This window comes from Falco rusticolus, chromosome 4 (assembly GCF_015220075.1).
Source record: "Falco rusticolus isolate bFalRus1 chromosome 4, bFalRus1.pri, whole genome shotgun sequence".
NCBI lineage: Eukaryota > Metazoa > Chordata > Aves > Falconiformes > Falconidae > Falco > Falco rusticolus.
In genome coordinates, this window is record NC_051190.1 from 6,721,810 (window position 1) to 6,749,683 (window position 27,874).

Genomic DNA, 27,874 nt, shown 5'->3' on the forward strand with positions numbered 1-27,874 from the left:
ACCACCTCCCCACAGAGCAGCAGGAGTCGGGTCACTCACCTGCAGCAGCTTGCTATAAATGGTGTACCCAAAGGCCTCTGCCACTTCCGTGATATTTTGCTGCAGAGAAAAGAAAGCAAACAACTGTCACCAAGAGGTCCCCCTCCAGGACCTGGAGCAGCAATGCAGGGGAGAAACCGGATTGTTAACAACTACAGTAGCTAAACACAAGTTTATCTCCGTCATCATCATGCTGATGGATTTGGCAGCATTCAGCACCTGCCACATTGCTGATTCATCCTGGGTAGACGCTGCTATGGCAGGAGCTGGGATGAATTTCAGCGCTTTCTTGCACTGTACAGAAAACGTGTTATCTTCTGTAAAACACAGCATCTATAAGCTCCTAGCGCGTGTTTGAGGAGTACCAGAGAGACGTTGGCAATCTCATGCTGCAATCTGCTCTGCACTGGAAAAGGAGTGTGATGCTTGGCATGGGACGTGATCCCCCTGCCCACATCCAGTGCTGTTGTTCCCTAGTGAAGGATAAGGGTCCTTCTGTCCCACATACGGCTACGCCACAAATGCTGTCACCTTCACAAGCTAAATCCGTGCCTTCAGACAATCCCTACGCAGATGGAAACATGGAGGAAGAGCATCCCACGTGGCCTTGGGCTGAGGGCTTCTCAGGGACAGCGCTATCACAGCTGCTGGGAAAAAGATCCTAGCCCTGTCCTCACCACAGCAGTTATCAGGGCACAGTGACGGCTTCAGCCTTACCCGTGAGATCTTTGAGGAAATGTTACGGTCCACCAGGTCACTTGGAATGAGGATCTTGTTGATGAAATGAATGACCCCATTCACGCCGATGATGTCACTCACCACCACTTTGGCTTCCTCATTGAGATAGATGCTATTCTGAGAGAGAAGGGATACGATGAGGTATTCACACCCACGGCATGGCCCTGTGAGGCATCTGTGGGCCCTAGGCAAGTCACTTGTCACAACCACAGTGGACTTCAAATGACAGAGAAAGTGACAAGGGGGGGCAGGGAAGGGAACCGTGGCAGAGAACTACCTCTTTCACTGTGATCTTTAGTTTGTGGCCAGATAAAGAAGTAACAGACTCCAGGGCTTCCAGGTCACCAGACAGCAATTTCTGGCAACCCACCATGTGGTAGCGAAGCAGGTCCCGGAGGAGACCCCTGCTCCTCCACTCCTCAAACTGCAGACACAGAAAAAGAGTGAGGTAATGCTGGGGGCACTTTGCCTTGCGGAGGCAGGGGGCACTTGGGATGGGAGGACACTTACCATTGTGGTGTTCCCTACGAAATCTGTGCGTGGGACAAAGACAGTGAAAGGCCCTACCCCGCTGAGCTCCTTGATGTTTTCTGCCTGTGGTAGAAGAGCATTTGTGGGAAGGGAAACAGAAAACGTGGTTCCAGTTAGCGAGACCCTTTGCAGAAAACCCTAAGTGGGATTTAATACACAGAGACAAGGACAAAGCTGTTTGTCACCAACCAGTATCATCTTAAAGAACATGGATGCATCTTCGATCCTTCCGAGCTCCTTAAACAAAGAGAAACAGTTGGTGTCAGCAGAGTCCCTTCCACTTGCTCCCCACCAGCCAGCGCAGTGACCTACTCCTCCTGCTCCAGGTATCTGTCCCACCCCAATGAGACACCAGTTCTCCTGACACACCACAGTGACCTTTCCCTCCCTCCCTTGCCAGCACTGCAGGCACAGATGATGTGGAGGTTACAAAGCAGACTGACCTCTGCTTAGACCGTTCACACTGCAGGTGTGGATGCAGAATGGAGCAGACAGAGAGATGAAAGCTGGCTGCATCTGCAGCAGCGGTCTCATAGGTGTAACTGCCCCGTGCTCATGGGAGAGCTCGAGCGCTTCACGAAACCTCCGCTTTAACTTCACTGTGCTGCCACTGCCAGTTCTGGGATGCTGTACAGAGGGGCAGGCATGGGCTTGGCAGGGCAAATGTCCTCTCCTCTCCACACTAACTTTCAGTAAGAGCAGAAGCACAGAACAGAGTCATTTTTTCTCCCAGCTCTGATGTGGGGATTATAGCTTTTATTTGCCACTACCAGAAAAGGTCACCAGCTTGCCCAAGGACAGCTGCCGTACTGTCAACAGAGCTGGAGATAGCCTGCTGCCCTCCAGACCGGCTCCCAAGTCCTGACACGGCCACAGGGAACACCGGCCCTGATCCCACAAACTGGGAGAAGTGAGCTCCCTTGGGGGAAAAAAAAAAATTATCCCCATTTGCTTATAACATTAAGAAAATAGCACCCCAGAGGTATGGCCAGAGCAGCTGAGTGTTCACATTATGACTGCCTTTGGAGCAAAGCTGCTTCACTGTGATTCTCTCCCACAGCCGGCACACCAAATACACCTACAATGTATGGATAGTTTGCCTCAAAGTACCTGTCTCCACTCCTACACCACACGCGTCAATGTGATACTACAGATCTGCTAACCTGCAGCTTACACTCGAGGGGAGGGAGCGGTTTGCTGCAGGGCAGGGGCCCAGACACAAAAGACGCTGTCATGCTTCTCACCTGATACACTTTGCCACGGCAGATGAAGCCATCTCCGATACTGTGCCAAGAGCAGGAGCAGTTTCGAGTGCCAGGGCCTGTGTACTTGCAGAGCCCAAATGGACTACAGCCCCCGTTGTTCTAGCAAGGAAAGCAAAAGGCTTGCGTGGAGGTGCATCGCCAACAATTTGAACGGCTGCTTACATGTGGAAGCTGCTAACTGCATCCTGTCCAGTGGAAAGGAAACCATTCCTCCCATCTGTTTAGTGCCTTAGATTAAACCTCACCCAAATCCTCAAGGGCTTTTCAGCACCAAATCCTCCCAAGAAAAAAGACTTTCAGACCTCACTTTGGGACACAGAGTGATGACAAACCCCATGATTCAGAGAGACATTTTGACATGGCAGCGATGCCGTGGGCACAGATTACTCTTAAGCTTTTTAGTATGTCCTACACAAAATGGATGCAGAGAAACAAGCCCACATGCCTCCAGCCCTGTCACGGTTTCCACACTGCTTCTCCCACAACAGAGAGTGCCAGGTGGCTCACATGCTTGCAGGTCATTGCGAGAGGCAATGGAAACCAAACACACCATGAAATCCCTTTGGTAGGTGAACAGGCAAGACAGCCAGCTCTAAACAAGCAGGCTAACCCTCTTCTTGCTCTTAACTGTTGGGAGAAAGGAATGCTTCAAGGCAGTGGCCTTCACCTCTGGTAACAGCAAAATGCAGACATACCTGTTCACACAGGTTTATGGGGTTGCACTGGCTCACACCATCCCCACGGTAACCAGGCAGGCAGTTGCAGGCAACCTGCAGGCAGAACAGACAGAAGCTCAGGCTGAAACTCCAACCGATAAAGGAAACACACAACAGCTGAGCTGGGTGGAGTGCATGTGGTGTGGCACCCATTGCTGCGTTCATGAATAACCATGCTTGTGTCAACAACAAATAGAACTTGCGATTGTCTCCAGCCTCTGGCCAACAGAAGGCATCTGCTTTCAAGGAAACAGTAATCTTTTCATGCCCTTCCAGGCAAATGTTTTACGTGGAAGGTAATAAGCACAAAGCAGCGCACTGCAGTGGAAAGGATTGTCTCTAAGCAAATTACACAGCTGTGATAACCTCCATAATAACCTTGCCCTGACATCCTTCTTAAATACTCACCTTCCTTGGGCCTGTTTTAACGCACTCTGCATTGCTGTGACAGCCCCCGTTGCTTTCGAGACAGAGATCAATTTCTGCAGCAAAAAAATAAGGCCACATTATTGCTGGGGGCTTCTTAAGGAAGCTGGGAACGGGTGACCCAAAGAGGTATCAGGAAACAAACAGGGAGGACCTTCCCAGTTTGGCAAACATTTTGGTGGAAAAGTGACTCGTGATGGCAGAGGAATAGGGTACGACCGCAAGTTCTACTCCTGCCACGTGCGGGTCTCTTGAGTTGTGATAAATCTGCCCACAGAAAATCCCACGCCTGCCTGGGTGTGCTTTCAAGGATCTGAAAGGACTGGACACTCCCACATCTCCATCTTCATCCCAGAGCATCTCTGTGGGAGACTATTCTTACCCTCTGTCTCTGGACCTCTTGACGACATGCATCAGGGCAAGAAACCTCTCAGGGCTCTTTTGGTTTGAGACCAAAACACTGGTCTGAGGCCATCTAGTGAGACAGGTTCCAAGGGCAGCATGGGCTCTCTGCCCAGTTTTGTGTGGCGCTGTGCTGGGACAGTGGTGACCACTTCACTAATCATGACTTGGGAGAACGCTGAGCAGCTACCCACAGGTACATATGCATGCATGTACACATATGTGTGCATACACCTCAACAAAAAGCAAAAAGACAGTTGAATCAAGATCAACCAGCAATCACTTGCTTTGAAATAACCACTGCATGAGCAAAGCGAAAGGAGAATTGAGTTGCTCAATACTTGGACCTGAAATTTTAATGCTTTTAGCCTGAAATTCCCTTTTGCTTCACTGCTATCGCCAAAACATGCGCTGAGCACTCACCCATGCAGAGCGTCCCATCTCCAGCGTAGCCCTCCTTACAAACACAGGTTCTCTCTCCTGGGGACACTTTAGTACACACAGCATGTATGGAGCAGCCACCGTGGTCGCTAACGCATGGATCTATTTCTGTGACCACGGACAAGAGAAGCAGAATCAGCTCCGAGCATTTAGGAAAGATGAACTGTGCCAGAATGACCATCTTAACAAAATCACAACATCTTATTAAAGTCCCTTTGTTTCTCAATGGAACTGTAGGTCCTTTAAAGGCATGGGGCCTCTCCCGGACCTGAGAGAGGCCAATCCAAAAGTCATGCTGAGCTCAAGTAACCCCCAAACTGGTCTGAGAAGTCTTTCTGTCACAGCATTTGCTCACTGAGGATGAATGGTAGATGAAAAAAAAAAATATTCTCCTGTACAATGTAAATATTATTTTTCCTCCCCCCTCCTCACTCCTTTTCAAACAACGGCAATACCAAAAAGAAACTGTGATGTCTGCCAGTGTTTTGACCGTTACAGGTCTATCACTCTGAGTGGGTTTTTGTGGTCCATTTGCTTTTGACGTAGACCAGGTTTGTATGTAGCTCTAGAGCAGTATCCCCAAATCCTACCTCATTTTGGTGTAACTGCTGCACTGCTTCTACCTGATCTTGGCATAGCCAACAAACAGGAGGAGCACAAAATTCTGGCAAATTGAAGCATCGGTATTCCAAGGATTCATGGCCAAAATTGCTTTATCTTTGCCACCATTGCTGTGATCTCAGAACTAATAGAACCCCTTCACGTGCATCTCACTCCACAAGCAGTAAGAACTGCCCTGCTACTCTTGCCTGCCTTTTTATTCCTCTCTCACAGGCTCTAGCAACATGAAAAGCATCCCATACTAAGTTCCAGACTGGAAAAATTCTCTGCCAAAGCATGGCAGAGTTCGTGGTGGATAGCTGAGAGGAAAAAGGTTTGAATGATCTTTCCCCTAGCAATACCATGCCATTTATTTCACAAACAACCCTCCCCCCGAACTTTCAGCAGGTGTTTCAAGCCTTGAACCTTGCCCACACTTGCTGCCTGTACCTGTGCAATGGGTCCCATTCCCTGTGTATCCAGCGGAGCAGAAGCACATAGGTGGGGAATCTGCAGAACTATTGAGGCAGCTGAAACAAGAACGGGATAAACAATCACAGATGACACCTCCTGATTCGCTTGGCCACTGGGAAACACTATATGAGCCCGGCATATGCAAATCAGAGACCACAATGACCACAGGAGGAAGATGCCTGTAGCTGCCATCCATTTCTTTACCGCACCAAATACTCAAGTCACGCTGGCCAGGGAGCTGGCCCCCAGGCACAGGCTTCACACCTCACACAGTGCACCTTCGCCATGCCCACGTGCTTCCGCACGGTACAACGGAGACGGCTGGGTCCCGGTAGCACAAAATAGAAGACCAGATAATGGATGGAGAAGGCACCAAGAGGGAGTTATCACAGCCCATCAGCATATTTAATTCCTTGGCAAGGGCAGGCAAGGCAGAAAGGGCTTGTAAATACTGGTTGATTTGCTCCATGAATACAGCCAGACTGGGCTTGAATAAGGCCAGACCTCGGAGTCTCTGCTTTCTCCCATCCACACAAGCAGAAGGAATTTGGAAAGAATTTATGCTCAGACAAAATCCTTGGGGAAACTGGATGCGGCTAAGCACCAGGGTTCCCAGAATGGAACTGACATTCATGATCTTTAATGAGTACCTTCTCCCAGCCATCTGCGAAGCCCTGAACACCGAATCACCTGTGTGTAAAACGCATACAAACACACACGGCTTTCTCAGAACGACCCAGCTCCTTGGCTGTACTTACTTGGCCATTTGATGGCAAGTGTTATTGCATAAGTCAATCTTGATTCCTGCAAGAGAAAACACAAATGTGACTTGGTATTTTCACTTGCTGGGGCCATTTCTGCTGTCTAGAGTAAAGGACCCTGCAAACAGCCTCACTGCGGTCACCTCACTGTGACTGTGGTCACCTCACTCGGCTAGCACAGAATTGCTCTGGCAACTAAAGAGGATCACACAGATTTCTCTGCCAAAAAGGCAGTATTACACCACAGGCCCCTTCACACTCACTTACTTTCTTGGCAGGTAGGGCCCTTCCACCCTGGGAAACACTCGCAGCTCCCGTCCCCTTGCAGTCCATCGTTACATATGCCATTGTCACAGGCACATTCTGCAGGGGAAATATAAACACTCATCACTGTCAAACCAACCAGGTCTCACAAGCAGTTCTGCTGCCACTTTGCTGGCTGCTCTGTTCCCAATCCAACGCATCAAACTGCCATAAGGAAAATATCACGAGAGTATCAGCTCCCGTTCCCCCACTACCAGGCCAAAAAGCCCAGGACCAGACCACCTGCCTCTACTTTCTGTAGTTTGGGTGGCAGCAGGATGAGCAGCGTAGCACAGTCAACGTGCCTTAATTTAAGGATGAAAAATGGGGCCACCCCTCTGGCTGATCACAAGCACTCGCTCCCACCGTCCCTCTCTCAGTGGCGTGTCAGCTATTCTCCTATCTCAGAGGTCTTGGGTCGTTGCTTCCCTCCCACGGGCTGAGATGTGACCACTTTTCCCCCTTGCAAGGGCAGGACAAGCTGTGGTAGCCATCAGTGTCACCTGATTTGCAGTCAGCTCCGTATCGGCCCACTTCACACATCTCACAGGCAGTGCCATGGAACCCCTCCAGACATCGGCACTCTCCACTGCCCTCGATGCCGTCCTGGCATTCCCCGTTCCCAGAGCACCACTGGCCTGGCTTCCCTGGGCACATCTCACACATGTGTCCGTAGTAGCCAGGGCAGCAGACGGACCTCTGGAAAACCAACAAGAACAAGCTGGGGTGAGCCATCTCGTGCAGCTTTCTTGTGGAAGCTACTCTACTCCTTTGACCATGCGATAGCCATAATACCTGGCAATGCATGAAAGGGCCAGGTGTGCACAGCTGGGATGGAGTAAACCCCCTAAAATGGGGAGCTTTGTTGCCCAGATCTTCATACAAAGGTCCACACTGCCCTCGAGCAACACTGGCCATTTGGTGAGGTAAATGTTCAGTCCTGTGCCCACACAGCCTACCTCCCGCCTGTGTCCCTAGTGCGTCCCACCAGTAAGGGACTCTGCTGGGCAGAGAGAGGCTCTCCCAGAAGATGTATTGGTTCAGAAGCCTGATTTAATTGTTCTCACTTCTTTTTCCATCTACCGATGGAGGGAGGAAACCATGATGGGACCAAGGTGGACAGTACGGATGAAGAGAAACATTGTCTAATGAAGGGACGCAGAAGCTGACTGACGCTCTACATGTGAGTACGGTACGCCCAGCTCCCTCTCTCCCTTTTCCTCAGTCTCTCATTCCCACTAAGTGCTTCAGTATCAGTAAGAGCTCAAATTCACACAAGTCTTTCTTTCACCATTTCCTCTTCAAGCATTTCCTTCCAGCCACACATTTTCACAGAACTGGTAGGAGCCGTAATAGCTGTGAGACCTTCTGCTCCTCCCGTTGGTTCAGCTCCAATTAGTCATCAGTTATTCGGGAAGGCACATGCACAAGGAAAATACCATCACTCTTGCCTCATTTCCTTAGGAAACCAGACTACAAACATTCAACTCCTCTTCCTCTGCAGGACAAAAGCCAAAGCAACAATGCCAAAGCAGCAGACCGCAATCCATCACTGTGCAGACATTTCTGCAGGTTTGGTTTTTCTCCAGTGCCCGCTATCTCCGGGATGGAGAGTGCCTCTCAGGACAAGCCCACTCTCTGCTACACAATGGCACAAATGCAGCCAGGACTCCAGCACAGGCTGTGTTTCCATGGTGGATTTCTAATACCCATCTTGCTGTTGTCAAAATGAATCAGAGGCAAATGTTTTTCTTACCAGAGAAACTTTTGCACAGGTGAAATGGCAGCCAAGTATTCTTGTACCCTCAGAGTGTAATTCACAGCGGGCGAGATTCTTGCTTCCTGGCAATTCCTGCGGTTAAAATTAACACAGAAAAAGATAGAAGATATTACAATATTTAGACAAACATTGTACGTTGTGGAGCATATGGCAGCGTTCTTGCCTAACAGAGGAATAATGCTTTTTATGCTTCAGGAACAGCCCTAAAAATATGGAGTATTGAGAGCCGAGACCAATGAAGCATTTCTAGATGTGAGGTCACCACACAAAGCCTGTTTTGTTACCTGCCAAATGCATGGTATGTATGTCAGTATGAATCCTGAAAAAAAGTAATTGGAAAATTTTTGGCATACAGTATAGTAATAAAGCCTAAGAAGCCAGATGTCTCTGCTAGGCAATTCATAGCCTGCATGGAGATGAAATGCTTAGTTGTTTTCTGCTCTGGAAACATTTGTCACTCACTCACAGACAAGCTGCAGGCACAACCAGCCCATCTGTGTGAACAAATCAACAGTCCAGGCTGGGAAATAGCTATCGGCACCCCTAAACTGGCTTTCCCTGGTGATAATGTCAAAAGAGTAAAAGATGAAAAAAACCACCTCTTCTTCCCTGATACGGGGGGAAACTCCCCGCACTGTACGCTCTAAAGAGCTCCTGAAATTCAGGGAAAGGCTGGTGCCAGCTCTGTAAGAAGCCTCATGGTTCATGTTGGTGTTTTTCTTGTGTAAGCCTCCCTTGGTTTCTGCTTTCTCTTACGCACCTTGCTAATGAACGAGCCACGGAGGACTCAAGGGCGCATTTTTTCAGGTATCGAGATGACATCTATAGAGCAATAAAAGGACATCAAAGCACTATCTGCAAACTATCTGTGAGATGTCACATGAATCAAAGACTCACCACAAGAACTGATCCACCAGGACACTTGATCCCCTTCTCACATTTCCCGCATCTTGACTAGGGCACAGAGAAGAGGACAAGTCACATGTGTGCCCTCTAACCCACGTCACACCAAGACACTAATCTTGAATTACAAATGGTGCTGTACAGGCTGCTGGCTGGGACAAAGACAAAGATGTATTTATCTCCGTGGCTCCAAACACCAAAAGAAGAAAAATCATGATGCATGATGCTCAGGTCCTGGCTGCTATCAAAGGCTTCGCACAAGGTCTTACTCCTGCACTCCAGTGGTGTACACAAGGTCTTATTTCTGCACTCCAGAGACTGCACCACAAAACAAACCACAAGAGATCACACGCTATACTTTTCCCGAGTCTCTGAGATGAGGTAGGGCTTTCTGTAGGCCTGGAGTTCCTTCATGCAAGGCTGCAAATACTTTTTTTTCTAATCATACCTCAGTCTGACCCTGCAATCTTCAGATGGCCAAGAGCTACAGGATACATGCGGACTGGACTTTGGCCGTGACTCCCAGGCAGACCACAGCATTTTCTAGGAATGCTTTGTGGTCATGCCATGCAAGAACTGGGCTGGATTTTCCTTCTACTGCTGAGTATTTGGGAGTCTGAGTGTCTGCCTGCCCCCTGGTTGGCACTGTGGGAGCACCCCAGCAACGGAACTGAACGTGACCTGCACACGAGCTGCAGATCTGCTGCACTGGAAGTACAGGCTGAGGCTAGGAGGTACCAGCTCTCCATGATGCCCCATTTCACGTGGGGCTCATCTGGGGTTAGACCACAAGCTACTGTCTCATCCCTGTGGAAGAGGCAAGGTAGGGTGTCTGCTATTCATCAGTTTGGTTCAGCAGGTGGAGAAACCCTGTGAAACGGTGGTCAGCTCCTTGGTAATCATCATTACCTTTTGTATGGTGGTGGTATTGGCGGTGCAGCGGTTCTTCTGTATCTGGAGGACCTGTGAAACCCCAATCAGCATGCCATTCTTAGTCTCAAGAAATTTTCCATCCAAAGGAATATTATTGATGAACTTCTGCAAAGGAGAAGAAAATGGCTGATGTGATAACCTTCAACTCCCATTGCATGGAATGCCTAACAGCTGTCAATCACAGCAGGTAAACTTGTAAGCGTGTGCAAAACAGAAATAGGTGTATCCAGCCACCAGCCTTAGAAAGTGATAGGTCAAGCCAGATCCTCAAATGGCAGAATGGTCTTCCTTCCTTACCTGGGTGCTGTTTTGATAAAACATGAGCCAGTAGGAGAGCCCTAACATGCTGTTCTTATGAATTCCGCTCCTCAAGTCCGTGGGCAAGAGCTTCTCTCCCAGTACAACATGGTACTGCACTGTCTCGTTGTCCTAAATCCACAAAAAACCCCAAATGTTAGGACTCTTTTGATTTCTTAGGCTACAATTCAGTCAGAGGTATGGCATAAGAAGAGTTCTTAAGCATCTGTAACGGCTAACTAAGCCCACAGAACCTAGTTAAGTCCCTTCACAGATGACTGATCACACCTGATGACTCTGTTACTGGATGAAGCCATAAATGCTTTTTGGAATGTTTCCAAAGGTTGAAAATTGCCACAGCCAGCCAGGAAGGCGAACACATTGTACCATCTACCCACATACAAATCTACCCATAAATTTGCATTTGAGGTCCAAATGTTCTTTTCAGATCCCACTGCAACACGCCAGGAAACTCTCTCATTTCTCTCTGCCACATTTCTCCCAACTTTTAGCACCAGATATGCTTTTCCTTTCCACGCTCAAATCTACTAAACTCAAGTTTATGATCTGACAGCATACATGTCCCTGCATTTACTGCAATACATATTCAAACTGTAAGCAAGCAGCGACCTTACCAGCTGCGTCACATTGGCAGCATGGCAGTACTCCTCAATGGAATTATTTCCAGGAACAAAAATGGTATATTCTTCAGAGGACTCGATCTTTCCAATGAGTTGGTATTGCTACAAAATGTCCAAACAGGAACATTAGTAATTACATTTGTACTCACTAAAAACCAAACCACACATTAAATCAATTACAAAGGCAAGAGCGCTAGAGGAAACGCTTGAAAACGGGATACACGGCTTCTGCTCAGTCACACACATCTAATTGCTTGCTCCTCCTCCTGCGCTGACATAAGTGCAGCTTCCCAATGACGAGCAAGCCTTCCTTTTCCTCTAGGTGTCTCTGCCCTGTACAAGCATGAATGTGCTTGCAGCAGACAGGCTGGCTTCCACTGTAAACTACCTGTAAGTATTTAACTCTTGGGCTGCTCAAAAGAGCTTTCCCAGAAGATCCCTCATGAATGGCAGAAAACAAGTGGTCTCCCTTTTCTCACCAGGCAGTCCAAATTTTGGTCCATCAGTACAGGGTAAGGTGGGCATTTACTCAAAAGACAGTTCTGACAACCACAACGTTGCTCACCTCAACTGCTTACCTGTAGCAACTCCTTGAATGTGCTGAATGAGGCAACTGAGTCAAGCTGTTTCTGCAGACCTGGAGGACTTGGTGGGATATCTCCTGCAGGTGGCAACAAAACCTGTGGAAACAACGAGTTCATAAGCAAGTTTGGGCAAGTGGCTCTGGGAGAAATCACTAGACTCTTGCCCTGCTTGCAAGAAAGGCAGTTAGAAAAGGCCTCATTTTACACAATTCTGCAATAGCTTTAACTCTTCTTCTGTCAGCCAAGAGAAGAGGAACTTCCCTCTCGCTTGTCCTGGAGACAAGTATTTTAAACATTAAACACTGCTGCACAGGAAACATCTGTCAGGACCTTGTGATAACCAAATATATCTTTGCCATCATATCCCTAACGGTCCACACATGTATTCCTCCTTGGCCCCATCACAGATGCTGCAACACAAACCTGCTGCTACAGCCGCAGCATTTCCTAGTACTGCATGTACTGACGTACCTTACTGAGGACATGAATAATACCGTTGCTGGCAGGGATGTCGCTGATGACTATACTCACATTCTGGATGGTTAACACCTGCAAAAGTATCAGGAGAAGTAAAAGGATTAGAAATTGTCAAGCAAGTTCCAAACAAATACACTGTTCAAGATTGCACATGATGGATCCGGGTACAATTTTTGAAAGATGTCTGAGTTTGAGGGCATCAGTGTCCCATCCAGCCTCCCCACTGGATACAGCAGCTCCCGAGCAGTTTAGTTTGATACTGGTACATGTGCATTATGTAAGAAACCCTTACACCGCTCCTGGTGTTTATCTGCCATTTGGTCTGTGGGTTGAGGGTGGCTAATTCTGGCCTGTCATACTTTTTGAGCTTTTCACCAGTGAAGACACCTTCAAGAAAGTGGGCCCTGAAGGGAACAAAGACAGGTGAAGAAAAGATTAGGGCGCTGTTTGCAATAACAGAGAGACAAGACCATACCACCCAACATTCACGTCTCTCACATGAAGTAGTTAAGCATGTGGAGAGAATGATGGAGGGAATTACTTGTCCTGATGCCATCTGCATCTACATGACTGGGAAAATCTCTCTCTGCAAACACATGGAAAACAAACCCGCTTCCCATTGCCTGTGGTCCGTTATGTTTTAAAGACCTACGAAATTCTTCGCCTGCTAGATATTTAATCTTGCTTCTATGTTTATCTTAAGATGACTCTTTGTTGGTCTTGTATCAGCAGAAATCCAGTTCATGGCTTTGTTACTGTTGTTTGGCATAGTAAAGCAAAAGCAGGAGTCTCCTCGTACCTGACTAAAAATGGCAGCATGTAGGGCGTCAACCAGAAATCTTTTTCAGTCTGGCTCAAGTTTTTGATAGCTTCCTCCGATGGCACCAGGACAGTGACATTGGTTCCTGCTGGGATGCTGAAGAGTGATTTCTGTTGTCCAAAGCACAAAAATGAACAAGTAAGACGTGACACTGTCACATCTATACCACAGCACATAACCAACAGCCATCCTGCTCTTGCAGTCGCATGAAAGGGATGTGCAGAAAGACGGCATATGCTCGGCAGCACAGCAGGCTCTCCTGGGCACGGCAGGGAAGTGCTGTTGGCAATCAATGAATGCCACAGGTGGTGTAGGCAAGACAGGTGACACCCGTTTGCCAAGGGAAAACCTGCTGCTTTAAGCCCTACTTTCACGCTTCAATTAATCTTCAAACCCCCTTCAGTCATATCCATAAATCCCTCCTGAACCCACAACATCAGTTTTGGGGCAGGGACCAAGATTATTCCTGGCAAAAGCACGGTACGCAGCAGGACAGGTAAGCTAAAGCTCAATTAGCTGCCGTACATCATAGCATGCTTCCACAGACCTGCTGGTGTCTGTGGAACATCTCTGTTACTGCCACACTGGAGACTGGGAAGCAGTAACAAGAAAAGGAACGAGGAGTCTGACTTCTCAAAGCACGTTCTTCTGAAAAATAGCTATTACAATGCTACCTCTTTTTCTTTCCCTTCTGTACTATTTTATGATGGCCAGGAGTTACAGATGATACAATCATCAAAATTAAGTGTAGCACAGCTCCAGCTTCCTCCTGTGCTGGAAACAAGGCCTCCCAAAACACACTCATGACCCTCACACTATCACAAACTTCAGAGCTTTTCTACATGCCTGCTCTGTAATGATTTCTCCTTCACTGTTTTGTGTTTCTCTAATGAAAAAGATAAATGGAGCTGCTTTTCCTCTAACAGCAGCGTTCACACAGGCTTCACTTCTTCAGAACTTGTGCCGGCATCCCATGGCTGTTCTTACCTTAATCCAGTTGTAGAAGCCCGCGAAGTGGGAATTCCTGGCCAGCTCCTTCCAAATAGAAACAACAGAAGGGTTACCCCTGCTGAGCACGGAGGCTGCAGGGCTGGAGACCCAGGGTGTGGGAAAGGAGCCCTATGCGATATCAAAGCTGGCAATAATGACTTAGACATGCCCCTCACCCCACAACCAGTACCGGCACCACGTATCGTGGGGAGGGATGGGTACTTCTAAACCCAAGCTTCAGGCATTAAAAAAAAAAAAATCCCCAAAACCCAAACTCTTTTCAACTCTTCTGCAATTGCTCATGTTTACCAGGGACGGATTGAATCCACAACGGCCTTTGATATTTCTAATGACAGAAAATGAGCCTAGCAGCTCTGACCTGAAAAACCTTCCAAACAACAAAGAAAAGATGACTTATTGCACAGGACAGACAGGGCTGAAGCAGCTTAGAAACCACTGCCAATGGTTTCATTGGCAATAATTGGCCTTGGCATCAGTTCTGTCCCTGTCGCTTTGGGACATGCTCATGCTGTCAGGCTGGTGGCTGAGAGGAGGAGGCAACTCAGGTAACAGAGAAAGGAATGTGAGAGCAGAGCCACTTCTCTCCAATCTCAAGAAGACCTCAGATACTTGCTTTTTACTCACTTTTAGAATGTCCCCGTAGCATGTCATGCCATCCCCAACGTAGCCTTCAGGGCAAGCACAGGCTCTCTCTCCTCCCCCAAGAGGCACACACGTAGCCTGCAAATACGAGGAAAGGAGAAATGAGAGAGCAGAAACACAGGTTATGCAGTGTTACACCTATCTGCGAACCGAATTCTGGCCTTCCGTGGCCGGGGCTATGGGAACACACACAGGCAGGCACCTTCCTCCTGTTGCCTTTATGGTGACGCTGGATTTATACCTCATGCAGCTAAGCCTATGTGATAGCTCTGGTTGTGTGAACTCACAAAAATCAAGAGGATCCACCTTTATAACACCTCAGTGGTATGCCAGTAAGATGACATAACATAAAACCCTGCAATTCTCTCGATGCCATGGCTGCAAAACCTCTGTCAGGGAGCAGAGGAACCTCCACTGCCACGCCAGCCTTGGGACGGCTCTTCAGCTACTCACCAAGTCGTGGCAGCCACCGTTGTCCATGAGGCATGGGTTGATTGCATCGCAGTTGTAGCCGTCACCAGCATAACCCCTCTTGCAGACGCACTTGCTCTGCAAGCAAGAGACATTTCAATTTTACAGACCTATCAGAGCATCCTCGTTTGCTACCCAGGAAAGGTCTAAGGCAGCAAAACCTATTCTTAATTTATTTTCCCAAGTTTTCTTCCCGGTCTTTTGAGACCTGGAAATGTGGAGATATTTCCTTAGAGATAGCAGAGCACCATCCTCTATCACAGCCCGCACACTGCCTGGTTACTCAAGCACAGTGATCCCCTGCACTGCTTGGCTGTGTGTGTGGTCACTTGAAGGTGATGGTTTCCATCTCTATTTCAGCTTTTCAAAGGGAATGACACAGACTTTGTGAATGGCAGAAAGAGAGGAGGGGTTAACTCCAAAGTTCCTGCTTTCAGGATAGCTAGGAGAGCACTGGCACATCTCATCTCACTAAAACCTGCTAAAGATTTGGCTCCTTTTCTCAGCACATTGTCCAATGCCCTCCTTGCTCAGTGGGAAGAAGCACCTTGAGAAGCAGCACCCTGAGAAGCCACCTCTCCTGCACGCCTTCCTCCTATCTCAAGATGCCTGACTCCCGGCCCAGCTCCCTCCACAGACACGCTTTTCTGTATATTTTAGCATCACCCAGAGACAATGCTGTGATCTGGGAACAAGAGGGACACAGCAACTGATGCCTTATACCAAGATGTGTTATGGAGCGCAGTCTCCTCCCTTTGCTGCAAAAAATTCTGAGAGTAGAGCAGCAGCCTCAAACACGTCACTGCGTCTCACCACATGCAAGTACACTGTGTGGGTTTAGCTGCAACCGGTGTTTCTGGCAGCAGCCACGCAGCCTTTGCAGCTGACCAGCCTGATTTCCACAGCTGGCAAGCCAGGGCCATCTCAGAGCAGCTTAGTAAATGTGAAGTCCACCATCAGCCTGCTTAGCATGATCATACCTGGCCAGGGCCAATATAAACACAGTCAGCATTGATGTGACAGTTCCCTCTGCTCTCCAGCATGCAGTTGTCTATAGCCACGCAGGCTTTCCCGTCCCCAGTCCAGCCTGTGTTGCACTGGCAGGTGGCAGTGCCGGGGCCCGTACTGGTGCACGCAGCCTCCAAGAGAAGGGAGAGGAAAAAAATGACACTCAGCAGAAGGTATGCAAACGCAATGCAAATAGCGCAAAATAGAAGCACAATGCAAATACAGCAGCAAATATCCTTCATCAGACTGTGGAGAACTTATGAGTGACCAACTCTGACTCCAGCGCTGGGGGTGGGGGTGGAAGCATCTTCTCCAGAAAAGTCAGACAGCTTCATAATATAGTGATTCTGGAAACATTCTGTGTTTTCAGCGAGGCAGATACTTGTGTCTAGGATGGCTCAGAACTCCCAGGGCATTCCCTACCATCCTGTAAAGCTCTTGCATTATAGAAGAGATTTTCCCTGAAGAGGAATTCTCTTCACACAATCTCCTGCCTGGAAATGTTCAATGGAATCAATGATGGAAGCCAGATCTCTCTCAGGAAAGACCTACGTCGTATCCAGTGCCATCCTATTTCCTTCTACACAGCCCAATGTGTTCCTGCCACTAAGAGGTTTAAATTATAATGAGGTCTGACCATTTGGCAGTCGTTTCCATTATAAAACACCAGAGTTTTTTACTAAGGATAATAATGTAGTGTTGATGGCTACTGGAAATACAAGCTGGAGCTCACAGTTAAGCTACAGCCTAAACACAGCGACAGAGAAACTAACACACATTACAAGAACTTGGGAAGATCAATACAACCCAAAAATTGTCTGTACCGCTCATCTCCATGGCTGCCCAAACATCTGGTGCAAACCAGCCCAACTCTCCTTGGGGTGCTGCATTTTGGCACCAACCCAAACGACTGACATCCTTATGACAAGTGTGTCAAGGTTCCTGTTATTTCACCTTATCTTACAGACAGGGAAAGTTAGCACACAAAATCTGTAACAGTCCCAGGAGTCCTGGATTCCTGCTCTGATGGACAGGAGCTGCTTCTCCATACTGGTACCGTCTGGCCCCACTTACATTCTTTGAACAGCCTCCTCGTTCTGGCTGACCGCACAGGTCGATGGGTTGGCAGGAAAACCCATCACCTTCGTACCCATCCATGCAGATGCACCTTAAAGTATAAGCACAAAAGGGACACAGATAGAGCAGCCCCTTCTGCAAGCCAGCAGAGAGCAAAAAGGCAGCTTGAGCCCCTCAAGCAAGCAAGAACCTAGCTTTGACTTCTAGGAGGTTGGCTGCGTTTATCTATCCTGTGCAACAAGAACGCAGACAGACATACACAATTCACAGCTGCTGAGTGCCTGTACAATGACGATGTGCCCACCTGAACGGGCACGCCAAAAAGACTGACCTTGTTGTGTCATTGAGGCTGCAGACAGCGTTCTGGTGGCAGTACTGGGACAGTCCGCTCGGGCCACAGTTCTTGGACGTCTTGTCACAGAACTTGCCGGTATAGCCTTCCTTACAGGACCAGGACTGACACACACCACCGCTGCCAGGCCTGTTGTCACAGACACCATGGACACAGCCACAATCTGACAAGTACATGGAGTAAGATCAGTAACTACAAAAAGTCCAGAATCCGGCACAGCGAGGCATTTTTTAGATTCCCAACTTTCCTTCACAACCTCTTGTGAACCAAATGATCACCCCATTTGTTCTTGACAGAGGGATGTCTGCTGAGAGACATCCACCATAACCCGAAACCTGGTGAGGGAACACTTCCTGTGACTGCCTGGGTCCATGTTTTCTATAAGCTGTAAGGACAGGTTCAAGTTTAGGCTATCAAGCTCAAGGTCCTTGTCAACTGTCTTTTCCTTCCTAGCAGGACAGATCTAAATCAAAGCCCCACACCTAGATTTGGCTGATGTTTCCAAGACCCCAGTCACCACTGTCATAACAGCTGTGTTTTCTCCACTGTTGTTTGAAGGGACAACACGATGACATTTCCGTCACTTCTTTTGCGATGCTGGTTTTGCCAGAAGGGAATCTGGGATACATGACCCTGCACTCTGTCCTTGCCCTGCATTTTCCTCTAGTCCCTCTATCAGAATTACCAACCTTCGTCACAGTTCTCGCCATGCTTGTTCGGGTTTGAACAGATGTGGCAGGCTATTCCTTTGAAACCTTCAAAGCAGTTACAGTTGCCATTCCCTTGTATGCCATCGCTGCACTAGAAGGAAAACAGAGGGATGGAAACTCACAGAACCAAGGCAAAGCTGAGGTGTTGGTAGCTATCAAAGGTACTTTGGGACTTGCAATAAAACCCAGGACTTTGAAGAGTGGTGGTAGTAATACAATGTCTCACATAAGCAGAGCTGTCCCCAGCAGTCATGACATGATTCACACTAGAGCTCAATATCTAAAACACACCGAGTACATGCCATTCTCCCTGGATCTTCTGCTGCCACTGCTATGGGCTTAGCTCTGGAGCACAAACTGAATTACAGTTGTCTACAGCTACACTCTCTAACCACACTGTCTCAGCTGCACATTGCAACGCAGCAGGATCTTCCGTACTTACATTTCCCCGGCCATAGCATGGACTGGAAAATCCCCCTGGGCACGGCATGCAGTCTGGACCAAAGAATCCTTTGCAGCATCCAGGTTTCTGAAACAAAAGCAAAATTGCAAAGGTATGACGTGACTTCACAAGAATTGCCTGGAGTCATCCTGCCTCATAATTCTGAAATCCTGGTTCTCCTCTCTGCCATGAACTGAAATGGACCATCTCATTTGGCATCTGCGTTTCTAACAGCTCTGGCACTTAGATTAATTTCCAGCAAAACCCCTCTTTCTGCTCACAACCTCTTCTCATAATAAATCACTGTTTTCTGCTGTCTCTGGCTTCAACGAGTAGGGTCCATATTTTTTATTTGTTCAACAGTGTTGGCCCACTCACTCCTACTTGATCTTTGCTGAGGATTGCATTCTTTGGAGGGATGTATCAGCCCTGGATCACACGCCTCATCATGAATGACCAGTGGAAGAACAATCACAAGACAAACAATCAGCAGTATTTAATGAGACACCCACAAATCATTTCATATAGTCAGCACTGTGAGAGCTCAGGAGCTGCAGACACAAGCATAAGGTCCATCAACTTGCTAAAAGTGACTTTCCTGAACCGTCTGACAATGTTTCCTAAACAGGATGCAATCACTTCACAGCTCACAGCACTTTCCCTCGGTTTCCTTTGGGAGAAATGCTAAAACCAGGGCACTCTCAGAGAAAACATGCCAGAGCTAACACTGCACCGTTTGACTCACGGCTTCCTCCAGGCTGGATGGTTGCAACTGGCATCCATCCTTTATTTTATTTATTATTGTACTCGGGTTTAACTGAGCTGTTTTCTAGCATTCGCAGCAGGCTGGTACCCTGTGTTCTTTCTGTTTGCCAAGGCAAACGCAGGTAGCCAGTTTATGTGATGGTCCTGGGGACAGCCCTTGCACGGGACAGCTTTGCTTTCGCTCCCATCCAGCCCTCTCTCAGCTCAAGGAGTCAGAGCTCTTCTTGATGAATGAGGAAGAGCAAAGCTGCGCTCCTTTCAAAGGGCGCGTGGTCTTCCATCACACTCACCATGACAGTTTGATTGCAGTACCTGGCGCACCCCTTCTTCAGGACGTTCAGGCCTTGTGGATCATGGATGTAGACACATTCTTTTGGGAAGAGCGTTGGTTCCTGTACAAACACAACAACTCGTCAGCACTGTAACCTTGCCCTTTGCTCTTTTTGCTGCAGAGAGCAACTATGCTTATCTCTGAGAGCTGAGGAAGTTCACGGAGGAGCCAAGGTGAACAAGATACTGTTACGGCATGCCTATCACGAAAGAAGGCACATGGTGGCTTCCTGTTGCTCCCAGCAGTCCCCAGGTCTGAGCCAAGGTGCTGCCCTTTTTTTCTAAAATTAGTACGCTGTGGGAGAGAGTAGGGGGAGAGGGTAGGGGGACAGAGAGAGGAAGGGAAGGAGAGGAGACAAAAGGGAGAAAAGGGCGTAGTGGAGAAAAAGAGGGGAAGAAAGAGGGGAGGAAAGAGAAAGGGGAGAAGGAGGGAGGGAGAGTGGGGCAGAGGGGAGTGAGAGAGAGAATGAGAGAGGGAGGGAGGGAATGGAAAAAAGGGAGGAAGGTGAGATAGACAGGGAGGTGAGACAGAGGGAAGAGAGAGCAGGGGGAGGAAAAGAACTGCAAGTAATTTTGGAACAATGCTCAGTGATGTGTCATGGAGTTAGACACAGGCTAATTGGGCTCCAGATGATTCTGGCTTCACCTGCCTCAATCAGAGAGGAAAATGAGTGACTAGTGATTTTGCAGAGCTCTACTTCAGACGTTCATGCTGAGACATCAGCAAGTTCTTCTGAAAGTCAGGTCTCTGAGATGACGCCCAACAGTCAACAGTGGTGAACACCTCTCTGGCTTTCACAAAGAGCTTGGGCCTGGCCTTTACATGGGGATTTCCTGGAACTTGCTGTTCTGCTAAACTCGGCATGGGACAACTCAAACACCAGCCCCCAGACTCCTCCTTACTTCACCTTCAGCTAGTTCTGCTTATCTCCGAACCAACAGGGAGCATAGGCCAAGAACAAATTATTTCTCACCCTCTGCAGCACAGGAAGCTTGCTGTGATTCTCTGGCCGTGATACAGGCTGTGATACAGTACTGCCGTGATATGGTAATACTGGATGGTACTGGTGGGATCAGGCTGGGTTCTAGCAGTTTGGAGGAGCTAGCAGACTCAGCATGTGAGCAGGAAAACTCTGCCTTAAGCAGAGCAGAAGCACTAAGAGCGAGCTGCAAGCCTGCAATTTCATTTAGCCAGACTGTCTCACAGCTCTCTCCATTGATTCAGCAACCAGACTTCAGAATAAGAAACAGCACAGAGCAGTTAGCGGGTGACAGTCCGGGATCACAGAGCAGGGATATGTGGGGAGAACATATCCTCCAACAAACCTCTCTACTGGCTGCCTTTCCTGCTCTCCATTTATTTAGAAGTGGCTTGGGTTAGAAACCTTATATCAGTGTATGTCATCATGCAAAGAAGAAATTACCAAAACAATCAAAAATATTTACCATTTCTCTGCTGCCAGGTGGGCAAATGCTGTTGTTGAGGGCCTCACAGTCCACACAAGAGCCCTGTTAAGAAAACAAGAGGGGGAAACTTAATCTTCTTAAAGGAACCCATTCCCCATGCCAAGAACACTACAGAGCTACCACTCCCAGTATATATCCAAAACATCACAACATGTATCAGAAACATTTCTAGGGAGGAGTTTCCGTACTCTGAAATGGGGTAAGTTTATCACTTAAATAAAATGACTCCTTTGTCTCAAGGAGATACTTGCACCTGACTGCAAGATGGGGTCTGTCTTCACCCTGTGAGTCTATCAGCCACACAGCTGCTCCACAGCTATGCTGGAAAACACTCTGGGCACCCATGCAGCACGCCTCACCACATCAGTGAGCTGTGTGGGCCCTCTGGCCACTTGGGCTTAACTGTGTCTCTCCAAATCAGGTACCTCTTGCCTATTCAGAGCCTCATCTTCTTCCTTCAGTTACCTACCAATGATCAAACTGGGGAATAAGCACTTAAAGTAAGGCATTCAAAACTGCTCAGGTGAGAATACCGCACCGCATTTGTAGCTCCTGCTCCTGAATGACTGCTTCCCGTCCAGACAACAGGACACCAATGCTAACAGCGACGGGAACAAACCATTGTCAGCTGGGTTATGGTGTGAAGATCATATACGGCAAGTGTATTTCTGAATCAAAGGCAAGATGGGTGCAAGGAAAGAAGAATCTGCAAGAAACATCTGCTGGTTGCCAGGAGAGCAGTGCCAAGTGCTAGCAGAAGAAACATTGGTGGTGCTGATACTGCCTAAATTCACATCAAGGGACCTCTCAAAGAGAACACATTTCCCAAATGCAATTTACACAGCCTTTTGTCCCTCCGGGTAAGTGTGGGGTCTACAGCAACCGTTAGCGTGAGAATGGAAGAAGCTCACTTACTGTCACAATTTTATGTTGCTCTTCATTGCATCTGTGAGGCAAAATGGGAATTATTGAAGGAGGGATGAAGATGCCATCCAAAGTATGAATAATACCATTTGATGCCACAATGTCTCGCATGTTTAAGGGGATCCCTGACTCATCCATCAGAATTCTTCCCTGATGCAGAAACACAAATAATTTATCTGCACTTTAGCCCATTACATTGCATCAACTACATAAAGCCAACACAGAAAACAGACAGCACACAACATCAAGTGCAACCACACAAATGGTCAAGCCACTTCGTGGAGTCACAGGTTGGATAAGAAGCAAACCAATTCAATGATCTCATTTAAGTCTAGTTCTTTAAGTAGAGGAGGAAGCACAGATGGGTTGAAACCACATTGTTCAGAACCACATCCAGACTTTCTCCTTGCACAGGAGGGTTTGCCCAAAAGGGGTTTGATTCATACTTACATCTGCGCTGATGTTGATGGTAACTATCTGGTTAGACATAGTAACAATGTGTGGCATCATTATCAGTTTCTCTACAGTCACCTGTAAAAACACAAGGAGACAGTATCACAAAAAAGCAAGATCATTTCAGTAGAGCTTACAAAATCCTTCCATGGTTCCCACCACTTGAAAAACATTCTAAAGCAGACGTGACTTCAACATTTACATTTCATGTAAATACCTTAACCGCAAACAATCGGACATAAGGAAAAACAAGACTTTGAATTGTCTGCAATACCACAAACACAGTGCTGGTGGCCACAGTGCTGGAAAGGCACGAATAGTGTCTTTCAGTAATACAGCTACACGTAAGGTCAGAATAATAAGGGGATTTTTGCAGGACATGGTCAATAAATGATGAAAGCTTGGCCAGAAGCATAATAGGAAATACATTTTGACTTAAAGCTTATTTCTAAAGGCAGCAAAAATGTAAGCTGCAGATACTGTATTGAGAAACGTGATTTGAGAAGTTGTAAGAAAAGAACCAAGATAAATTGCTACTTTTGTGTCCATCAGGTTACTAAAAAGTAGCTCAGCTTGTCACCATGTTGTATTCATTGACTACGTTTTGTCAAAGTGCTGCTTATTTTCTCTATTGGCATTAAGAAAATCACAAGGACTGACATTTCCTTCTCAGTAAAGAATGGGAATAATATTGATGTTTCTTAATGAAGGACATGACATTATACCATAATACTTGAGTATTCACTTCCTCCGCAGGTTTTGTGTCTAACTTTAAACGTTTATCTTGTTTATTATATAAGGGAAAACGTCTTGCTGGTCCACTGCACTGATTTTATTTACCCTGCCATTATAGTACACAGCAATGCTGGTGCAAAATTGGCAGTACTGGGTCAGAGCACAGGCTCACTTGCACCAGTTCTCCATCTCTAACTTTAGCTACTGGTGAAGCCCAAGGATTGAGGAAAAGCAGAAGGAAGTTTGGACCAATTCTTCGCTTGGCTATAGCTTTTGTATTGCTGCTATTAGTGTTTTAGGGGAACTGTAGGCTGGAGAGTTCATAATTAAGGTAAACTCTTAATTAATAGTTTAATAAATTAAAGTGATAACAAAGAGCATTTGCCTGCAGCAAACTGCCAGACAATATTTCCATTGTAAAGGCCATCCAACTAAGAGGAACCATCACTCCCAGGAAACTCAAGTTGCGTGATGGAAGAGCACAAGCTGTCCCTTTCAACAACTACTTCCATGGTAAACTTTTTGCCTCATCAGATCCTGAATCACATTTCTGCTCCTCCAGGAGAGTCCAAGAAGCAGCAGCTGAAGTCATCAACCCTCCGACCTCTATGCCAAACAACACAGTTGACAACATGCTGGCTCGAAGGACCCCAATCATGTGGAATTAGAGCTGCCTGCCTTACCGCTGCTGAAGCGTAGATATGATGTTTCACAAGTTCCTGAAGCTTATTTATGCCCTAAGGAAAGAAGAGAACATAAGAATTGGATAACGTGTCACTGCTCAGGGGTAAGAGGAGGCAACTGTATTTTCTTTTAACCAATGACTGACAGTGCTAACGTATTGTAACAGTGAAATCACTTGGCAAGTAAGTTCCTTCATTTTCCCCTACCCAAAGCTGGGGTGAGGAAAGAAAGCCAAACATCAGATTTAACCAATCTGGTTAACCATAGTTCTCATTTCAGATTCCATCAGCATTCACTTCTTTCTCAAAGCCTTACAGAAACAAAGACATGGTTCAGCCACCCCCAGGAAGAACAACTTCAAGCAACGATCAGATACGCTGCACAAGCCATTCCAGCACTGCCTAGTGCAACACAGTTCGCTCAGGATGGCTTCAAGTACTATGAGCTCTCACCTCTGTGAAAAGGTAAATAAGCCTTCCATCTCTCAACTTATCCACACCATCATTACTGGGTACAAATACAGTAAAGGGGCCTGGTCCATCCAGTATTGCAGGCAGGCCGCAGTTCTGCAAAAGCAATAAAAGATTTCGTCGTGGATCTAACACGAGTTAGCGAAGGGGGGGTCTATCAGGAAGGGAGTGGAAACTAAGCAACCCACTAGAGACCGAGCTATTGAAAGGCGAATGTATACAAGAGGCAACTGGACACCAAGGATAGGTAAGTAATATAACAAAGGCATAAATGCCACAAAAACATAGCTTAGACAATGAAGGCACTGGTGTGAATACAGCCAATTTGAACGAGGGGGTGCTGGGCTAATGCTCCCTGCGTGCTTTAAACACAAAAGTACACATACACAGACTAAAACCGTATCTTTTTGCCTGAAGAGAAGAAAAAGAGAATCAGGTCTATAATCACAACTGCAGTTAGTGAGATTTGTAAACAACTAACAGCCACAGAGCTGAAAACAGGCAGGCCAAGACTGTTGTGAGCAATGCTAGGGCAGATTCAGATGACTCTGATGGAGAGAAAGGAAAATCAGTCTGTCCCTGGTGAAAATACTAATGCAATGAACCCTGGGCAGCAGCCTCAAGGGTTTATAACCTGAAAACTGCTTTTATTCAACCCCTCCAAAACAGGTCGCTACAATCTAGCTTGGCATGGGTGGTCATGAAACCTTCACTCTTCGTTCGGAGAGTGGTCAAGAACTAAACATGCTTTGGAGAACAAACTCTCCAGGGGAGAGGGGAAAGGGAGGTGGGGAAGCAGATGGAAAAGAGGCGTGTATGCTTGCTGCTTATGCCAGATCCCCTGTAGATGTGAAAGCTCCAATCTTTTCCATTAATTTGCTTATGTAAAATACACAAAATAAGAAATTACACAGAAAAAAGCATACAGAAAGCAAGCCAAAGCACTGAGATGCATTTAAATGTTATTCAAAAATTTCCACAAAAATAGTAGCGGGGTTTTCAACAGCAGCAAGGCCACATCTTCCTGGGGCAGATGCAAGCATGCTCACCTCCAGTATAGTTTCAAATCTACTGAAGATCTCCATTGACGCAAGGATCTCACCAATGGTTTTCTGCAAGAAGATACAAAGAAGAATAAAATGCCTGGGGCTGAAGCAAGGTCTGAGCACATACTGGAATGCCCTTGGCCAGTTTATGTTTGTGATTTGGATGTAAAGGTCTACAGGAAACCATCATCCTCTAAGTCTTCAAACCCTCTATATTGACCAGTTGACCTAGCAAGGACTGAGCCTGCAGCAACCTAGGCACAAAGCCCTTCCTATGCACAACAAACCACATTTTCCAAGGTACCATGCACTTGAGCACCCTTCTGCTTCCCTAATCCCATCTGCAGATCACATTAAATGAAGAGGCAATTGCTCACTATCAGTAAAACTAGAGACACGCTACTTCCAGTGATATACAAATCAGTTCTGGTAGGCAGTGGAGCTGCTCTGTCACCTCAAGTGTCCCTTTGCTTTGAGGACAAGAGTTCACTCTGCCGCCTGCAAATGAGCCCCACCACTGAGAAAATACAATACATACACATATCTGTGAAAACACAGAGGAAATAGATGCCTTCCTTTTTGCCACATTGCCCATGAAGACAAAGGTAAAAGGAGGAATGTCCCTTCAAGAATCAAAACTTGTGAAGGGACTAGTTTGACCTTTATTTGCAGGAATCTGCACGCTTTTTGGCAGAAGGTGCTTCCCGTAGAACACACAAAGGCACAGAACGTTATTTCCAAGGGACACGAGTACAAAGGCTTTTGATGCCAAAAATGGCTGATGTGATCACTAGCCTTCATTGCAAAGCCAACATCACAAGGGAGTGTCAGAAGTCCAGAGAAAGACATGCTCTGCAGGGAGCTCTCTTACTGTCCTGCCATCCCAAAGTAGCTGCAAATCCTTCTCCGCAGGTACCTGAGTACACAAACACAGAGCTGCAGCTCCTCTGGACCTCAGACTCTCCTTTTTGGCAAACATCCTCATGGAGGTCGTAAGACTGAGAGTATCTTAAGTGACAGCAGACAAACATCAGTGCTGGGCACAATTTAATCCATATGAAAACCCAGAACATGTACAATTTATACACTATCCTCAGGGCACTTCAGCCATGTGCTACTAATACTCAACACAACATTCCAGCTGTTTTTTAAACACACAAAATAAACCCACGATATTACACAGTCTATTTTTATAGATTAATTACAACAGTGTAAAGTGTAAACTATTACCAAAATCCTACCAAACCCAAGAGTTTGTGTCATTCTCTCAGTAACTTGCAAGGAGGTAGGAGGTAACAGGGCCTGCTTTCTGCATATATAAACAATATAAAAAAGCTTAGGCATATCTATGCAGTAGATGTAGCAAAAACTTCTCTCAGCTAACAGGGAAAAGTGCTTAGCAGAACTTGAACCTGAAGCCCCTCCCCAGTGTCTTAAATTCAAGACATTACTTCAAAATGCAAAAGTCTAATGATTATTTGTCCTCATTTTAAATATTTTTACTGTAAATACAAATTTTTGATTACAATTTCAGAATGCAGCACAGACCAATTAAAGAAAATCTTCATTTGATTTATATGTGAAAAAAGCTTTTTTCGATATTTATCCTGCAAGATACATTTTCTGTAAGATACAACTGAAAAAGAGCTCATCTGCTATGAAGGCAGTGACCTTCCTCATAAAAGCAGAATTCTCTGTGCTTCCAAGCACTGTAAAAGCATTACTGTGAGGTCTGTATCAGGTTTATGTGATGCTGTTAGCTACTTTTAATGGTACACTGACATAATAGTGCCCAACAGGCTTTATCAGGAGCTAGAAACAAAATAAATAACCTTTTCCCATTAAATAAAAAGCCTCACCGATTCAGAAATTTAATGATGAAAACAGATTTTTTTGAAGTGTTTATTCCACTGTCCCATAAAGAAGAAATACAAACGTCTGTGTACCTGTGGGTTTCTGAGGTTGTCAGCGCTGGTTTTCTTCCTTAGGGTGTTAACCACATGCATGATGCCATTGGCTGCTGGTAGGTTCGCTTGCAAAACATTGTACAGTTCCCCTGGCAGGTCTTGATATCGAAATGATTTGATGTACGTCTGGATAATAATAATAATAATGGGTTACTTTCTTGTGGTATATCTGCGCTATCATAATAGAGC

General features: G+C 46.7%; 1 protein-coding gene across 5 annotated transcripts in view; it reads right to left on the bottom strand.

Annotated features, from left to right (window-relative positions):
- Window positions 1-27,874, bottom strand: part of STAB1 (stabilin 1) — a 60,250-nt gene that overhangs the window by 11,969 nt on the left and 20,407 nt on the right. For all 5 annotated transcript variants that reach the window (XM_037383924.1, XM_037383926.1, XM_037383923.1 and 2 more), the window contains 38 exons: window positions 27,665-27,811; window positions 25,722-25,784; window positions 24,655-24,768; window positions 24,202-24,255; window positions 22,781-22,861; window positions 22,322-22,480; window positions 21,386-21,448; window positions 19,900-20,001; window positions 18,845-18,931; window positions 18,382-18,493; window positions 17,672-17,855; window positions 17,338-17,431; window positions 16,236-16,394; window positions 15,238-15,333; window positions 14,767-14,862; window positions 14,119-14,166; window positions 13,111-13,241; window positions 12,604-12,715; window positions 12,306-12,383; window positions 11,829-11,930; window positions 11,245-11,352; window positions 10,610-10,741; window positions 10,289-10,417; window positions 9,374-9,430; window positions 8,453-8,548; window positions 7,200-7,395; window positions 6,661-6,756; window positions 6,391-6,436; window positions 5,609-5,688; window positions 4,541-4,666; window positions 3,698-3,771; window positions 3,269-3,343; window positions 2,553-2,672; window positions 1,498-1,545; window positions 1,288-1,371; window positions 1,055-1,201; window positions 757-894; window positions 40-99 (listed from right to left, as the gene is read on the bottom strand). In XM_037383924.1, coding sequence (XP_037239821.1) covers window positions 40-99; window positions 757-894; window positions 1,055-1,201; window positions 1,288-1,371; window positions 1,498-1,545; window positions 2,553-2,672; window positions 3,269-3,343; window positions 3,698-3,771; window positions 4,541-4,666; window positions 5,609-5,688; window positions 6,391-6,436; window positions 6,661-6,756; window positions 7,200-7,395; window positions 8,453-8,548; window positions 9,374-9,430; window positions 10,289-10,417; window positions 10,610-10,741; window positions 11,245-11,352; window positions 11,829-11,930; window positions 12,306-12,383; window positions 12,604-12,715; window positions 13,111-13,241; window positions 14,119-14,166; window positions 14,767-14,862; window positions 15,238-15,333; window positions 16,236-16,394; window positions 17,338-17,431; window positions 17,672-17,855; window positions 18,382-18,493; window positions 18,845-18,931; window positions 19,900-20,001; window positions 21,386-21,448; window positions 22,322-22,480; window positions 22,781-22,861; window positions 24,202-24,255; window positions 24,655-24,768; window positions 25,722-25,784; window positions 27,665-27,811 — 3,894 coding nt within the window. The remainder of the gene's footprint in view (window positions 1-39; window positions 100-756; window positions 895-1,054; window positions 1,202-1,287; window positions 1,372-1,497; window positions 1,546-2,552; window positions 2,673-3,268; window positions 3,344-3,697; window positions 3,772-4,540; window positions 4,667-5,608; window positions 5,689-6,390; window positions 6,437-6,660; window positions 6,757-7,199; window positions 7,396-8,452; window positions 8,549-9,373; window positions 9,431-10,288; window positions 10,418-10,609; window positions 10,742-11,244; window positions 11,353-11,828; window positions 11,931-12,305; window positions 12,384-12,603; window positions 12,716-13,110; window positions 13,242-14,118; window positions 14,167-14,766; window positions 14,863-15,237; window positions 15,334-16,235; window positions 16,395-17,337; window positions 17,432-17,671; window positions 17,856-18,381; window positions 18,494-18,844; window positions 18,932-19,899; window positions 20,002-21,385; window positions 21,449-22,321; window positions 22,481-22,780; window positions 22,862-24,201; window positions 24,256-24,654; window positions 24,769-25,721; window positions 25,785-27,664; window positions 27,812-27,874) is intronic.